This window comes from Lepus europaeus, chromosome 4 (assembly GCF_033115175.1).
Source record: "Lepus europaeus isolate LE1 chromosome 4, mLepTim1.pri, whole genome shotgun sequence".
In the NCBI taxonomy this organism is placed as follows: domain Eukaryota; kingdom Metazoa; phylum Chordata; class Mammalia; order Lagomorpha; family Leporidae; genus Lepus; species Lepus europaeus.
In genome coordinates, this window is record NC_084830.1 from 102,197,965 (window position 1) to 102,214,644 (window position 16,680).

At 40.6% G+C, this 16,680-nt stretch overlaps 1 protein-coding gene across 1 annotated transcript; it reads right to left on the reverse strand.

Annotated features, from left to right (window-relative positions):
• Positions 1-286: 286 nt before the first annotated feature.
• Positions 287-2,347, reverse strand: LOC133758741 (MLV-related proviral Env polyprotein-like). The gene has a single exon (XM_062189901.1). The coding sequence runs from the start codon at positions 2,345-2,347 to the stop codon at positions 287-289; it is 2,061 nt and encodes a 686-aa protein (XP_062045885.1).
• Positions 2,348-16,680: the final 14,333 nt, after the last annotated feature.

Below are 16,680 nucleotides of genomic sequence, written 5' to 3' on the forward strand. Positions count from 1 at the left end.
TTCCCAAAAACTTAACATAGCTCCTAAAACAATTATCACATGCTATAAGTTCAGCTAAAGTTCAATTATCGTATAACAGCTTATAACAGCATTTTATCTTATGACGGCATTTAGCAAGCTCAGCCATTTTGCACAGAAGCAGAACAGTATGCAGTTAGCTCCAGCAACTTCATTTTCCAACCGTGCCCAATTCTTTTACCCTTGTTAACATTATTTTAGGGTCTTACATTCCCTCCTCTTCTTTTTGTACTAATTTTAATCTTAAAATTTTAGGGATAGCTGCATTTTAAAATCCGTCTTCTATGTCCTCCAATTTTAAACTTTGGTGTTGTAGGGTTAGGATTAAGGCGTGGGTGACAGACAATCTATCGTTAACAAACTGAATAAGCCTATTTATTATGCAGGGTCCAATGGTTAAAATTAAGAGTAATATTACCAAGGGCCCTGCGATAGAGGAAATTAAAGTTGTAAGCCAAGGGGATGAATTAAACCAGCCCTGGAACCATGACTGTCCTGTCTTAAAATAGCTCTCCCGCTGTTTTAGTCTTTCCCTTAATTTTGCCATATTATCTCTAACCACTCCAGTGTGATCCACATAGAAACAACACTCTTCCTTTAAGGCTGCACAAAGTCCCCCCTCCTTTAAGAATACCAAATCCAGTCCCCTTCTATTTTGTAATACTACCTCAGAGAGTGAGGTTAAGGATTTTTCCAGGGCACTAACAGATTCTTCTAAGGCTCGTAAATCTGAATGCATAGCTTGCTGTAGTAGATGGAATTGATTTGTCTTATGTAGAGCAGTAGTTCCAGTACCTATGCCTATCCCAATACCCCCAACTGTGAGTCCCCCTAATATAAGAGCTAGTGTTATGGATACAGGTTCCCTACGGAACCGGAGATTTCCCTCATAGTGTTGGTAGACTTCTTCAGAGCTATGTAACGTGACCCGAGGCCATATTTCAATCATGACGCACCACTCATGAGTTTGATTATGAGCTTGTCCTGCCAAGCAGGGGGTCAGGCCAGTATTACATGCCCAATATAACCCATCCGGCCCTGTCAGGTAATAGGCGCCTGGTTTAATGGTCATGGTTTTGTTACAGAGGCCCTGGTATCGAGGGGGAACGGAATCTACACAAAGCCCTTGTCCTGTTACTTCTGTAAGAGTTAGCCGGTGGGATGGCAAACCGGAGCACCGGGGAGGGACAGTAGTATGGTTAGTCCAATTTCCAATGACAGCCACTCCCTCATAATAAGGGGGAGGTAAGGCAAGGCACATCCAGCAATCCTGGCTCCTGTTGGGATCAGAATTATTTAGTGCCTGGTAGGCCCCATATATTAAGTTGAGGAGCCTATCCCCCGTGCCGGGTGAGGAGGAATTTCCGGGGCTGGGCGAAGAAGGCGTTGCTACAGTCAAGGCCATGCAAAAAAAGAGTACTAAGGGCAAAATAATTTTATCTTGAGGTTCTGAAACCAACAGTAGTATAACTAAGATGGAAATTAGATTTAAGAGGTGGTTTCCTGTGCCCGGCCGGAAAGCAGGAGACGAGCAGCAAGGACTCACAGGTTTCTCTGTCGTCAGAGAGGGTGGAGAGGTCGAGGTTGGGGTGCGAGAGGTCGGGGGTTGGCCCTTGGGTCTTGGGGTTGTAACCCTAGGCACAGGTCTCTGAACAGGCCCCCGCACAGGCCTCTGATCTGTTAATACTTTATTTGGTCCATCCGATTTGGTCATGACAGTAATTGTCCGGCTTAAGGCAAATAGGGCAAAGGGGTCTTTGGCCGGTCTGTACAAGTATATGCCCCATGACTTAGGCCTGTCCCATTTATCCTGTTTTCCCTTATCTGTAAAGCGAAGAATTTGGAGGTGGCATCTACCCTGCCTTCCATTCATACAAGTACTGCAATCTCCACCCCCGCATTCGGTAAATGTTATACCTGGAGCCGCCCTAACAGTAATCAGGTCCCATGAAGATGAGGGTTTCCAATATACACTTCCAGTGGTTTCACAACCCCACTTTTTACAGTACCCTACTTCGGAGCCCCCACAGCCTGGAAGGGATTTTCCATTCTTTTCCCCGGGGCAGACATAGGTTCCTCCCCTCCCAATACATACAGTATCAGCATCAAAAAGTTGGCAAAGATTGAAATACAAATCAGGAAAATAACCACTAAGAACATTAAAGCCAGAGGTGCTATTAACAGTTGCCCCGGTTTTTAAATTAACAAGCTGCCAAGTAATATGATAAGGGATATGAGGACTTGAGTTTACTCCAACCATGCTGAAAAGAAATACTAAGAGCGAAATAGTCTTATCTTGAGGGGGTTTTGAGTGCGTTGTAGTCTTCATTCCGGTGTTGGCTTTGTCGGCAGGGCTGCCTGTCCCTTGACTCTGTTCAGCTGCCGCCCTCTTCAAGTGTGCCACGTGAACCCAGGCGGCGTCCACCTTTTGCTGTTGGTGTGGTCAGTATTCCAGTGCGGCTCAGGAATCTCGGTTTGATGCTTGCGAGTGTAGAAGATGTCCCAGCCTGGAACGAGTGTGGGAGCACGGGACCTTTGGACTAATATACGGCGGGTAGGGAAAGTTGCAAAAGGGTGGCAGTGTTAAAAATGTAGTGTTATAAAAAAATGTGTAGCAGCAATTTGACCCAGTCTCCAGTGCCAGTCTCCACAATTACCTAACTATATCCCCAGCACCTTGGCCACCGCTACCCACCATCTGACCTACCCTATAAACACAATGCAACTTTCTATTTCCTACACCTGTGCCTTCTGACTTACCCTGGAGACGAAAGCCAGCCCAGTGTCTGACCCCAGTACCTTTGGTAATCCAAATCGGGGGAACATTGGCGCAATTTTTCTTCTTGGTCGGGAAAGCCTCTGTCCATTTTGAGTTCCCCGTGGGTAGTGGCGAAAGCGTACCTGCTGTTCTTGTGCATTGCCACCTGTTCCTTTTTCTTAGCTGCACGGAGTGCGTGATTTATAGCGATCAGTTCTTCCTGCCGAGCAGAGTTCTCGGGGGGGGGGGGGTTGGAGGTGGAAACCCAAACCACTGACCTTGTTCGGCCGCCTCCCGCAGTTATCTCCGTTGAACTCCGGACGCTGGGGGGGGGGGTATCGCGTGGGCCCATCCCGGACACCGCAGGGGGTGATGGAGCATTATCCACGGGAACCTGAGCAGAGCCCGCATCCCCAACACTATCCCTAACCGTGTGTCGAACCACATGTGTCCCAGCGAGGGAGGGGCCGAGGGGCCGCTGTCGCCCAGTCTCACCACTCCGCTGTTGCCGTCCGTCTTTTCTCTCGTCGTCTTGCAGGGGCCGTTTCGGTCAGTTCAGTCTCGTGTGGCAGTCGTACACCACTGGGTTCTTGTTGTTAGTCGGATCTTCCCGTTGTTAGTCGGTCCTTAGGCAGACTTGTCCTTTTGGGCACTTCTCTGTGCTTTTGTTGGTCTCCCGAGTCCTTGCCTATCCTGTTTCTCCCTTACTCTGCTTTCTTTTAACTGTGCTTCCTTTTAATTGTGGTGGCCAGGATCTTAGTCAGTTCCTTCCCCACCGCCCATCTTAGACCTTTTTTTTTTTTTTTAAGCTCAGTTTTTACCCCTATAACCCCTTTAGCTAAACCCCTCAGGAGAGCCTGGCAGTAGAGTCTGAGTCTCCCTCTTCCCTTTACTGAATTTTATTTAAGTACAGTGTTAATAAAATTAATGTTAGTAAAATAGGCCCTGCAAGTTCTGTCAGGGCTTGTGATCCCAATTATATGGAGGAGGAGGATGGCCAGTTAGAACGGGCCGGGGGTCCTTCCTCCTCTATTTCATCGGATTCTTCCTCCTCCATGTCTTTTCGCGCAGTTTCCAAAAAGGGCACCGCGGGCCTTTTTGGGAAGCGGGGGATATAAGGTGCTCTTCTAAGGAGGCGGGGGGTATAAGGTGGTGGGATATCCTCCTGCTCGTCTGGAGGAGCTAAGGGCTTTTCAGGTTTGAGGGTGTCCAATTCCTGTAATGGGTAGAGGGTTGAGGTAGGGTATTTGCCCTGGTCTGCAAGTTCCGATACTAGGGGTGTTGCGGGTAGGATCGGAGTGGTTTTGGGGCTCGACACCAACCCAAGGGCGACTGCTGGTGACTCAGAACTGGGCTTCATCCTCAGGGCGGTGGTGGGTGTAGCAGGATCGAGCTCCGCCACCGCCCTGTTGGGAAGGAGGAAAGGTTTTACCCAGTCTGGGGGGTTTTTCGCCAGGTCCTCCCACACAAAGATGTAGGGCACTTGATCCGGGTGCCCTCCCCTGCAGACCTGGCTCTTCACCTGTAAAATAATCCGAGAGTCAAAAGTCCCATCCCGTGGCCACCCAATGTTGAAGGCTGGCCACTCGGACGTACAAAAACTTGTCCAGTTCTTCTTCTGCACTCTTACAGACAAGTTTTGGGCCCGCTCCCAGACATCTCTCCAATGATCTAAAGTAAGACTTAAAGGTGTAGTTAATCCTTGTCCCATGTTAAAGGGGAAAGGCAAATAAGGAAAGTATAGAACACTAAATCATGAGACTCACAAAGACACTGCGTGCAACAACAAACTGAGACAAAAACTAAAACCAAAACTTCCAACGGGAGCGGCTGCCTTGCCACCAGCCCTTTCCCGGGGAAGAAGACCTTTTTTCTCTACCTGGTGGGAGAGCTGCCTAGCCAGCCTCCCCCGAGACACCGCCACTGGAGCGTCCTCCAGGGCCCGAGCCAGGGGTCTTGGACACGTCTGTCCTCACCTACTACTGGCTCAATTCTTTTGGCGCCTAGCCGCCCGCACGCCCTAGCCACCCGTACAAACACGCAAAAATACACAGAACAGTAAAGACTTACCTCCGATTGGAGAATGGAGCGTGGGTCTGGGGTCTCGAATCCCGGACGAGCCCCCAAAATGTAGGACCCCAGAAGCAGGTGTCCCACAGAGAGAGACCCCCAGAAGCACGAATTCCACTCCAATCGATGCAAAAGCAGAGGAAAGTTTATTACATTTGCGCAAATGGGCCATCTCAAAGAAGAGAGGCCCCGATCATCACTCGCACAGAGTATTTAAGGCTTAAAACCACAACATTAGCATATTTCCACAGCATGACAAAAGATCACAAGGTAAAAGGGTTATTCCAGGGTGAAGAAGAACAAAGTACAGGGGGTTTTCCAAAAGGGAACAAGTTATACTTGAGCAAGCATAAATATGGGGTCAACGTGGTGTCACAGAACATAGGTTGGGTACATTTTCGATCAACTTCTGCTTTTATGGTTCCCAAAAACTTAACATAGCTCCTAAAACAATTATCACATGCTATAAGTTCAGCTAAAGTTCAATTATCGTATAACAGCTTATAACAGCATTTTATCTTATGACGGCATTTAGCAAGCTCAGCCATTTTGCACAGAAGCAGAACAGTATGAAGTTAGCTCCAGCAACTTCATTTTCCAACCGTGCCCAATTCTTTTACCCTTGTTAACATTATTTTAGGGTCTTACATTTTCATTAGGCAATGCATAAAATATCATCTATACAAACAAAAATATCATGATTGTTTGCCGCAGTTCCTCTAGCTTTCTCCCCAGATAATACGATTGTGTAGAGCTGGTGTCTCCATGTGGAACCAAATAGTGTTTCCAAGCACAAAATTAAATGTTTCCTGATAAAAAGCATTCAAAACAATAAAGTCCTTCTATAATATCCAGAAAACACAAACACAGAGGCTATCGCAATATTTGGGATTGAGTTAGCCAAAACACAACCGGATATCTCTGGTTTCATAGAGTCATATCCGGACAAAGTTGTGTGAAACTTGTATACAGTGGACCGAGAAAATCGCAGTAAAAATGGTTTTGGAGAAAGCAAAATCTTTTCGTTAGGCAAGTGCAAAAATGTCATGTATAAAAGACAAATATCATGTTTGTTTACCGCAGTTCCTCCACCTTTCTCCCTAGAAAATTTGAATGTGTAGAGCTGGTGTCTCCATGTGGAACCAATTAGCGTTTCCAAGCACAAAATTAAATGTTCCCTGATAAAAAATATTCAAAACAATAAAGTCCATCAATAATATCCGGAAAACAGAAACACAGAGGCTGTAGCTATAACTGGGATTGAGTTAGCCAAAATATAACCGGAGATTTCTGGATTTATCCAGTCATATCCAGACAATGTGGTGTGGTATTCCTACGCAATGGACCGAGAAAATCGCAGTAAAAAATGTTTTTGGAGAAAAGCAAAGTCTTTTTGTTCGGCAAGTGCATAAAATATCATGCATACAAACAGAAATATCATGTTTCTTTTCCACAATTCCTCTAGCTTTCTCCCTAGAAAATACGAATATGTAGAGCTGGTGTCTCCACGTCGAAATAATTAGTGTTTTCAAGCTCAAAATTAAATGTTCCCTGATAGAAAACCTTCAAAACAATAAAGTCCATCAATAATGTCCAGAAAACAAAAACACAGAAGCTGTCACAATATCTGGGATTGAGTTAGCCAAAAAAACCCGGATATCCTTCTTTCCTCCAATCATATCCTGACAAAGTGGTGTGGCATTGGTATGCAATGGACTGAGAAAATCGCAGTAAAAATGGTTTTGGAGAAAGCAAAATCTTTTCGTTAGGCAAGTGCACAAATGTCATGTATAAAAGAGAAATATCATGTTTGTTTACCGCAGTTCCTCCAGCTTTCTCCCTAGAAAATACGAATGTGTAGACCTGGTGTCTCCATGTGGAAACAATTAGTGTTTCCAAGCACAAAATTAAATGTTCCCTGATTAAAAAAACATTAAAAACAAAAAAGTCCTTCAATAATATCCAGAAAACACAAACACAGAGGCTGTCGCAATATTTGGGATTTAGTTAGCCAAAACACAACACGATACTTCTGGTTCCATCCATTCATATCCCGACAAAGTTTTCTGGCATTCGTATGCAATGGACCGAGAAAATCACAGTAAAAATGGTTTTGGCGAAAAGCAAAGTCTTTCCGTTAGGGAAGTGCATAAAATGTCCTCTATACAAACAGAAATATCATGTTTGTTTGCCGTAGTTCCTATAGATTTCTCCCTAGAAAATACGAATGTGTAGAGGTGGTGTCTCCATGTGGAACCAATTATTGTTTCCAAGCACAAAATTAATGTTTCCAGATAAAAAATATTCAAAACAATAAAGTCCATCGATAATATCCAGAAAACACAAACACATAGGCTGTCGCAGTATCTGGCATTGAGTTAGCCAAAACACACCCAGATATCTCTGGTTTCATCCACTCATATCCGGACAAAGTGGTGTGGAATTCATATGCAATGGACCGAGAAAATCACAGTAAAAATGGTTTTGGAGAAAGGCAAAGTATTTTCATTAGGCAAGTGCATAAATATCATCTATACAAACAGAAATATCATGTTTGTTTTCCGCAGTTCCACTAGCTTTGTCCCTAGAAAGTACAAATATGTAGAGCTGGTTTCTCCATGTGGAACCAATTAGCGTTTCCAAGCACAATATTAAATGTTCCCTGATAAAATATTCAAAACAATAAAATCCATCAATAATATCCGGAAAACAGAAACACAGAGGCTGTAGCTATAACTGGGATTGAGTTAGCCAAAGCACAACCGGATATTTCTGATTTCTTCCAGTCATATCCGGACACAGTTGTGTGGAATTTGAATGCAATGGACGCAAAAAATGACAGTGACAAAGGTTTTGGAGGAAAGCAAAGTCTTTTCTTTAGGCAAATGCATAAAATATCATGCATACAAACAGAAATATCATGTTTATTTGCCGCATTTCCTCTAGCTTTCTCCCTAGAAAATATGAATGTGTAGAGCTGGAGTCTCCATGTGGAACCAAACAGTGTTTGCAAGCACAAAATTAAATATTCCCTGATAAAAAACAATAAAAAAAAAGTCCATCGATAATATCTGGAAAACAGAAACACAGAGGCTGTAGCAATAACTGGGATTGAGTTCGCCAAAACACAAGCGGATATTTCTGGTTTCATCCAGTCATATCCGGACAAAGTGGTGCGGCATTCATATGCAATGGACAGAGAAAATCACATTAAATTGGTTTTGCACATAAGCAAAGTCTTTTTGTTAGTAATTTGCATAAAATGTCATCTATAGAAACAGAAATATCATGTTTGTTTGCCGCATTTCCTCTAGCTTTCTCCCTAGAAAATACGAATGTGTAGAGCTGGTGTCCCCAAGTGGTACCAAACAGTTTTGCAAGCAGAAAATTAAATGTGCCCTGATAAAAAGCATTCAAAGCAATATAGCCCATCGATAATATCCGGAAAACACAAACACAGAGGCTGTCTCATATCTGGGATTGAGTTAGCCAAAACACAACCGGATATTTCTGGATTCATCCAGTCATATCCGGACAAAGTGGTATGGCATTCGTATGCAATGGACCGAGAAAGTCACTGTAAAAATGGTTTTGGACATAAGCAAAGTCTTTTCGTTAGGCAAGTGCATAAAATGTCATGTATACAAAGAGAAATATCATGTTTGTTTGCCACAGTTCCCCGAGCTTTCTGCCTAGAAAATACGAATGTGTAGAGCTGGTGTCTACAAGAGGAACCAATTAGCATTTCCAAGCACAAAATTAAATATTCCCCGATAAAAAACATTCAAAACAATAAAGTCCATCGATAATATCCAGAAAACACAAACACAGAAGCTGTAGCAGTATCTGGGATTGAGTTAGCAAAAACACAACAGGATATTTCTGGATTCATCCAGTCATATCCGGACAAAGTGGTATGGCATTCGTATGCAATGGACCGAGAAAATCACAGTAAAAATGGTATTGGAGAAAAGCAATGTCTTTTCATTAGGCAATGCATAAAATATCATCTATACAAACAAAAATATCATGATTGTTTGCCGCAGTTCCTCTAGCTTTCTCCCCAGATAATACGATTGTGTAGAGCTGGTGTCTCCATGTGGAACCAAATAGTGTTTCCAAGCACAAAATTAAATGTTCCCTGGTAAAAAGCATTCAAAACAATAAAGTCCTTCTATAATATCCAGAAAACACAAACACAGAGGCTATCACAATATTTGGGATTGAGTTAGCCAAAACACAACCGGATATGTCTGGTTTCATAGAGTCATATCCGGACAAAGTTGTGTGGAACTTGTATGCAGTGGACCGAGAAAATCGCAGTAAAAATGGTTTTGGAGAAAGCAAAATCTTTTCGTTAGGCAAGTGCACAAATGTCATGTATAAAAGACAAATATCATGTTTGTTTACCGCAGTTCCTCCACCTTTCTCCCTAGAAAATTTGAATGTGTAGAGCTGGTGTCTCCATGTGGAACCAATTAGCGTTTCCAAGCACAAAATTAAATGTTCCCTGATAAAAAATATTCAAAACAATAAAGTCCGTCAATAATATCCGGAAAACAGAAACACAGAGGCTGTAGCTATACCTGGGATTGAGCCAGCCAAAATATAACCGGAGATTTCTGGACTTATCCAGTCATATCCGGACAATGTGGTGTGGTATTCGTACGCAATGGACCGAGAAAATCGCAGTAAAAAATGTTTTTGGAGAAAAGCAAAGTCTTTTTGTTCGGCAAGTGCATAAAATATCATGCATACAAACAGAAATATCATGTTTCTTTTCCACAATTCCTCTAGCTTTCTCCCTAGAAAATACGAATATGTAGAGCTGGTGTCTCCACGTCGAAATAATTAGTGTTTTCAAGCTCAAAATTAAATGTTCCCTGATAGAAAACCTTCAAAACAATAAAGTCCATCAATAATGTCCAGAAAACAAAAACACAGAAGCTGTCACAATATCTGGGATTGAGTTAGCCAAAAAAACCCGGATATCCTTCTTTCCTCCAATCATATCCTGACAAAGTGGTGTGGCATTGGTATGCAATGGACTGAGAAAATCGCAGTAAAAATGGTTTTGGAGAAAGCAAAATCTTTTCTTAAGGCAAGTGCACAAATGTCATGTATAAAAGAGAAATATCATGTTTGTTTACCGCAGTTCCTCCAGCTTTCTCCCTAGAAAATACGAATGTGTAGACCTGGTGTCTCCATGTGGAAACAATTAGTGCTTCCAAGCAAAAAATTAAATGTTCCCTGATTAAAAAAACATTAAAAACAAAAAAGTCCATCGATAATATCCAGAATACACAAACACAGAGGCTATCACAATATTTGGGACTGAGTTAGCCAAAACACAACAGGATATTTCTGGTTTCATCCAGTCATACCAGGACAAAGTGGTGTGGCACTCATATGCAATGGAGCAAGAAAACCACAGTAAAAATTATTTTGGAGGAAAGCCAAGTCTTTTCGTTAGGCAAGTGCATAAAATTTCACCTATAGAAACAGAAATATTATGTTTGTATGCCATAGTTGCTCAAACTTTCTGCCTAGAAAATACGAATGTGTAGAGCTGGTGTCTCCAAGTGGAACCAATTATGTTTCCAAGCACAAAATTAAATGTTGCCTGATAGAAAACATTCAAAACAATGAATTCTGTCGATAATAACCGGAAAACACAAACACAGAGTCTGTAGCAATAACTGGGATTGAGTTAGCAAAAACACAAGCAGGTATTTCTGGTTTCATCCACTCATATCCGGACAAAGTGGTGTGGCATTCGTATGCAATGGACCAAGAAAATCACAGAAAGTATTTAATTGGAGAAAAGCAACATCTTTTTGTAAGACAAGTGTATAAAACGTCATGCATACAAACAGAAATATCATGTTTGTTTTCCGCAGTTCCTCTAGCTTTCTCCCTAGAAAATACGAATGTGTAGAGCTGGTGTCTCCATGTCGAACCAATTAGTGTTCCCAAGCACAAAATTAAATGTTCCCTGATAAAAAACATTCAAAACCATAAAGTCCAACAATAATATCCAGAAAACACAAACACATAGGCTGTCGCAGTATCTGGGATTGAGTTAGCCAAAACACATCCGGATATCTCTGGTTTCACGCACTCATGTCTGGACTAAGTGGTGTGGAATTCGTATGCAATGGACCGAGAATATCACAGTAAAAATGGTTATGGAGACAAGCAAAGTCTTTTTGTTTGGCAAGTGTATAAAATGCCATCTATACAAACAGAAATATCATGTTTATTTGCTGCCGTTTCTTTGTCTTACTCACTAGAAAATACAAATGTGTAGAGCTGGTGTCTCCAAGTGGAACAAACTAGTGTTTCCAAGCACAAAATAAAATGTTTCCTGATAAAACACATTAAAAACAATGAATTCTGTCATAAGGTCCTGAAAATACAAACACAGAGTCTGTAGCAATATCTGGGATTGCGTTAGCCAAAACACAACCGGATATTTCTGGTTTCATCCAGTCATATACGGACAAAGTGGTGTGCCATTCGTATGCAATGGACCGAGAAAATCACGGTAAAAATGGCTTTGGAGAAAAGCATAGTCTTTTCGTTTGGCAAGTACATAAAATTGTTGTGGAGAAAAGCCAATTCTTTTCGTTAGGCAAGTGCATAAAATGTCATGTGTACAAACAGAAATATCATGTTTGTTTGCCGCAGTTCCTCTAGATTTCTCCCTAGAAAATACGAATGTGTAGAGGTGGTGTCTCCATGTGGAACCAATTATTGTTTCCAAGAACAAAATTAATGTTCCTTGATAAAAAACATTCAAAACAATAAAGTCCATCGATAATATCCAGAAAACACAAAACAGAGCCTGTCACAATATCTGGAATTGAGTTAGCCAAAACACAACCGGATATCTCTGTTTTCATCCAGTCATATCTGGACAATGTTGTGCGGAATTCATATGCAATGGACCAAGAAAATCAGAGGAAAAATGGTTTTGGAGAATGGCAAATATTTTCGTTAGGCAAGTGCATAAAATGTCATCTATACAAACAGAAATATCAGGTTTGTTTGCCAAAGTTGCTCAAACTTTCTGCCTAGAAAATATGAATGTGTAGAGCTGGTGTCTCCATGTGGAACCAATTAGTGTTTCCAAGCACAAAATTAAATGTTCCCTGATAAAAAAACATTAAAAACCATAAAGTCCATTGATAATATCCAGAATACACAAACACAGAGGCTATCACAATATTTGGGATTGAGTTAGCCAAAACACAACAGGATATTTCTGGTTTCATCCATTCATACCCAGAAAAAGTGGTGTGGCATTCATATGCAATGGACCGAGAAAATCACAGTAAAAATGGTATTGGAGGAAAGCAATGTCTTTTTGTAAGACAAGTGCATAAAATGTCATCTATACAAACAGAAATATCATGTCTGTTTGCGGCAGTTCCTCTAGCTTTCTCCCTAGAAAATACGAATGTGTAGACCTGGTGTCTCCATGTGGAACCAATTAGTGTTTCCAAGCACAAAATTAAATGTTCCCTGATAAAAAACATTAAAAACCATAAAGTCCATTGATAATATCCAGAATACACAAACACAGAGGCTATCACAATATTTGGGATTGAGTTAGCCAAAACACTACAGGATATTTCTGGTTTCATCCAGTCATACCCGGACAAAGTGGTGTGGCATTCATATGCAATGGAGCAAGAAAACCACAGTAAAAATTATTTTGGAGGAAAGCCAAGTCTTTTCGTTAGGCAAGTGCATAAAATTTCACCTATAGAAACAGAAATATTATGTTTGTATGCCATAGTTGCTCAAACTTTCTGCCTAGAAAATACGAATGTGTAGAGCTGGTGTCTCCAAGTGGAACCAATTATGTTTCCAAGCACAAAATTAAATGTTGCCTGATAGAAAACATTCAAAACAATGAATTCTGTCGATAATAACCGGAAAACACAAACACAGAGTCTGTAGCAATAACTGGGATTGAGTTAGCAAAAACACAAGCAGGTATTTCTGGTTTCATCCACTCATATCCGGACAAAGTGGTGTGGCATTCGTATGCAAGGGACCAAGAAAATCACAGAAAGTATTTAATTGGAGAAAAGCAACATCATTTGGTTAGACAAGTGCACAAAACGTCATGCATACAAACAGAAATGTCATGTTTGTTTTCCGCAGTTCCTCTAGCTTTCTCCCTAGAAAATATGAATGTGTAGAGCTGGTGTCTCCACGTCGAACCATTTAGTGTTCCCAAGCACAAAATTAAATGTTCCCTGTTAAAAAACATTCAAAACAATAAAGTCAACCAATAATATCCGGAAAACTCAAACACAGAGGCTGTTGCTATATCTGGGATTGAGTTAGCCAAAACAAATCCGGATATCTCTGGTTTCATCCACTCATATCCGGACAAAGTGGTGTGGAATTCGTATGCAATGGACCGAGAAAATCACGGTAAAAATGGTTTTGGAGAAAAGCAAACTATTTTCGTTAGGCAAGTGCATAAAATGTCATCTATACAAACAGTAATATCATGTTTGTTTGCAAGAGTTCCTCTAGCTTTCTCCATAGAAAATACGAATGTGTAGGGCTGGTGTCTCCATGTGGAACCATTTAGTGTTTCCAAGCACAACATTAAATGTTCCCTGATAAAAAACATTCAAAACAATAAAGTCCATCGATAATATCCAGAAAATACAAACACAGAGGCTGTCGCAATATTTGGGATTGAGTTAGGCAAAACACAAGTGGATATTTCTGCTTTCATCCAGTCATCTCCGGACAAAGTCTTGTCGCATTCGTATGCAATGGACCGAGAAAATCACTGTAAAAATGGTTTTGGTGAAAAGCAATATCTTTTCGTTAGTCAAGTGCGTAAAATGTCATGCATACAAACAGAAATATCATGTTTGTTTGCCACAGTTCCTCTACCTTCCTCCCTAGAAAATAAGAATGTGTAGAGCTGGTGACTGCATATGGAACCAGTTAGTGTTTCCAAGCACAAAATCAAATGTTCCCTGATAAAAAACATTCAAAACAATAAAGTCCTTCAATAATATCCAGAAAACACAAACACAGAGGCTGTCGCAATATTTCGGATTTAGTTAGCCAAAACACAACACGATACTTCTGGTTTCATCCATTCATATCCCGACAAAGTTTTGTGGCATTCGTATGCAATGGACCGAAAAAATCACAGTAAAAATGGTTTTGGAAAAAAGCAAAGTCTTTTAGTTAGGTAGTGCATAAAATGTCATGTATACACACAGAAATATCATGTTTTTTTGCCACAGTTCCTCTAGCTTTCTCCCTAGAAAATAGGAATGTGTAGAGCTGCTGTCTCCATGTGGAACCAATTATCATATCCAAGCACAAAATTAGATGTTCCCTGATAAAAAAACATTCAAAACGATAAAGTACATCAAGGATATCCAGAAAACACAAACACAGAGCATGCAGCAATATTAGGGATTGAGTAAGCCAAAACACAAGTGGATATTTCTGGTTTCATCCAGTCATATACGGACAAAGTTGGGTGGAATTCGTATGCAATGAATGGAGAAAATCACAGTAAATACGGTTTTGGAAAAAAGCAAAGTATTTTCGTTAGACAAGTGCATAAACGTCAAGCATACAAACAGAAATATCATGTTTGTTTTCCGCAGTCCCTCTAGCGTTCTCCCTAGAAAATATGAATGTGTAGAGCTGGTGTCTCCATGTCGAACCAATTAGTGTTCGCAAGCACAAAATTAAATGTTCCCTGATAAAAAACATTCAAAACAATAAAGTCCGTTGATAATATCCGGAAAACACAAACACAGAGGCTGTCGCAATATCTGGGATTGAGTTAGCCAAAACACATCTGGATATCTCTGGTTTCATCCACTCATATCCGGACAAAGTGGTGTGGAATTCATATGCAATGGACCGAGAAAATCACAGTAAAAATGGTTATGGAGGAAAGCATAGTCTTTTCGTTAGTCAAGTGTGTAAAATGTCATCTATACAAAAGAAATATCATGTTTATTTGCTGCCGTTCCTTTGGCTTTCTCCCTAGAAAATACAAATGTGTAGAGCTGGTGTCTCCAAGTGGAACAAACTAGTGTTTCCAAGCACAAAATTAAATGTTCCCTGATAAAAAACATTCAAAACAAAGAATTCCGTCGATAATGTCCTGAAAACACAAACACAGAGTCTGTAGCAATATCTGGGATTGAGTTAGCCAAAACACAACCGGATATTTCTGGTTTCATCCAGTCATATACGGACAAAGTGCTGTGGCATTCGTATGCAATGGACTGAGAAAATCACAGTAAAAATGGTTTTGGAGGAAAGCATAGTCTTTTCGATAGGCAAGTGCATAAAATGTCATCTATACAAACAGAAATATCATGTTTGTTTGCCGCAGTCCCTCTAACTTTCTCCCTAGAAAATACGAATGTGTAGAGGTGGTGTCTCCATGTGGAACCAATTATTGTTTCCAAGCACAAAATTAATGTTTCCAGATAAAAAATATTCAAAACAATAAAGTCCATCGATAATATCCAGAAAACACAAACACAGAGCCTATCACAATATCTGTAATTGAGTTAGCCAAAACACAACCGGATATCTCTGGTTTCATCCAGTCATATCTGGACAATGTTGTGTGGAATTCGTATGCAATGGACCAAGAAAATCACAGTAAAAATGGTTTTGGAGAAAAGCAAACTATTTTCGTTAGGCAAGTGCATAAAATGTCATGCATACAAACAGAAATATCATGTTTGGAGGAACAGCTGCAAACAAACATGATATTTCTGTTTGTATAGATGACATTTTATGCACTTGTCTTACGAAAAGACATTGCTTTCCTCCAATACCATTTTTACTGTGATTTTCTCGGTCCATTGCATACGAATTCCACACAACTTTGTCTGGATATGACTAGATGAATCCAGAAATATCCGGTTGTGTTTTGTTAACTCAAACCCAGATATGGCTACAGCCTGTGTGTTTGTGTTTTCTGGATATTATCGACAGATTTTATTGTTTGAAGGTTTTTCATCAGGGAACATTTACTATTGTACTTGGAAACTCTAATTGGTTCCACTTTGTGACACCAGCTCTACACATTCGTATTTTCTAGGCAGAAAGTTTGAGCAACTGTGGCAAACAAACATGATATTTCTGTTTGTATAGATGACATTTTATGCACTCGTCTTACGAAAATACTTTGCCTTTCTCCAAAACCATTTTTACTGTGATTTTCTTGGTCCATTGCATACGAATTCCACACAACATTGTCCAGATATGACTGGATGAAACCAGAGATATCCGGTTGTGTTTTGGCTAACTCAATTACAGATATTGTGATAGGCTCTGTGTTTGTGTTTTCTGGATATTATCGATGGACTTTATTGTTTTGAATATTTTTTATCTGGAAACATTAATTTTGTGCTTGGAAACAATAATTGGTTCCACATGGAGACACCACCTCTACACATTCATATTTTCTAGGGAGAAAGCTAGAGGGACTGCGGCAAACAAACATGATATTTCTGTTTGTATAGAAGACATTTTATGCACTTGCCTAACGAAAAGACTATGCTTTCCTCCAAAACCATTTTTCCTGTGATTTTCTCGGTCCATTGCATACGAATGGCACACCACTTTGTCCGTATATGACTGGATGAAACCAGAAATATTGGGTTGTGTTTTGGCTAACTCAATCCCAGATATTGCTACAGACTCTGTGTTTGTGTTTTCAGGACATTATCGACGGAATTCTTTGTTTTGAATGTTTTTTATCAGGGAACATTTAATTTTGTGCTTGGAAACACTAGTTTGTTCCACTT

Bases quoted from the DNA above. Each gene is read 5' to 3' on its own strand.
- LOC133758741 (XM_062189901.1), bottom strand. From the start codon at position 2,347: ATGAAGACTACAACGCACTCAAAACCCCCTCAAGATAAGACTATTTCG.